At 59.8% G+C, this 651-nt stretch overlaps 1 protein-coding gene across 1 annotated transcript in view; it reads left to right on the top strand.

Moving 5' to 3' along the window:
* Positions 1 to 567, top strand: part of ACA1_341340 (uncharacterized protein) — a gene marked incomplete at both ends in the record, with an annotated part of 1,243 nt that extends 676 nt beyond the window's left edge. Inside the window, 2 exons of the mRNA XM_004337449.1 lie at positions 152 to 230; positions 347 to 567. Coding sequence (XP_004337497.1) covers positions 152 to 230; positions 347 to 567 — 300 coding nt within the window. The remainder of the gene's footprint in view (positions 1 to 151; positions 231 to 346) is intronic.
* Between the last annotated feature and the right edge of the window lie 84 nt (positions 568 to 651).

Below are 651 nucleotides of genomic sequence, written 5' to 3'. Positions count from 1 at the left end.
CCCTCACCACTGTGGCTCTCTTCGTTTTGCGTCTGCATTCTTCGGCCGCCTCAGCTGAGCTGAGCTTTGCTTCGTGTCTGTTTGTGCGATCTCGCTCACGATTCTCTCCTCGACGTGCGGTGGCCAACCACAAAGCTACCTGCACGGCCAGGAGGTGTTCGCTCTCCTGTGTGACCCGCGGACCAACAGCCTCGCCTTTGAAAGATTTTCAAAGCTGGGCTTCTTCCTTGGTGCGGCGCCTTTCGATCTCGGGCACCTCTGCTCTCTGTCACCTGCTGCCACACATTCAGGTGGTTCGTCCGCTGATGTGGTGGTGGTGGTGCAACAACGTGGACGGCTTGTACAGGGGTGCCAGAGGAGCTGCTTCTCGCGCGGCTGAACGAGCACGGAGCGCACGCGTTCCTCCCGCTGGATGCCGAGGCGTTCACGCTGCTCTACTTCGACGTGTTCGGCGCGCTCGACAACTTCCGCAAGAAGAACAAGGGCCACGCCCTCGCCACGGCCGACGGCCACCTCCCCGACGGGGGTCACAGCGGCAAGAAGAGCAAGGACTGCATCATCTCCTAGAAGCCTCCACCACCACCACCTCCCCACTAATTGTAGTCATATAACAAGCTTGTACACTGGTCATTGCCATTGACAACGCCCACG

The sequence above is a fragment of the Acanthamoeba castellanii genome, assembly GCF_000313135.1.
Source record: "Acanthamoeba castellanii str. Neff unplaced genomic scaffold scf7180000084620, whole genome shotgun sequence".
Classification (NCBI taxonomy): Eukaryota; Discosea; order Longamoebia; family Acanthamoebidae; genus Acanthamoeba; species Acanthamoeba castellanii.
The sequence above is the reverse complement of the archived record's forward strand: the minus strand, read 5'-3'. Positions and strand labels throughout refer to the sequence as shown.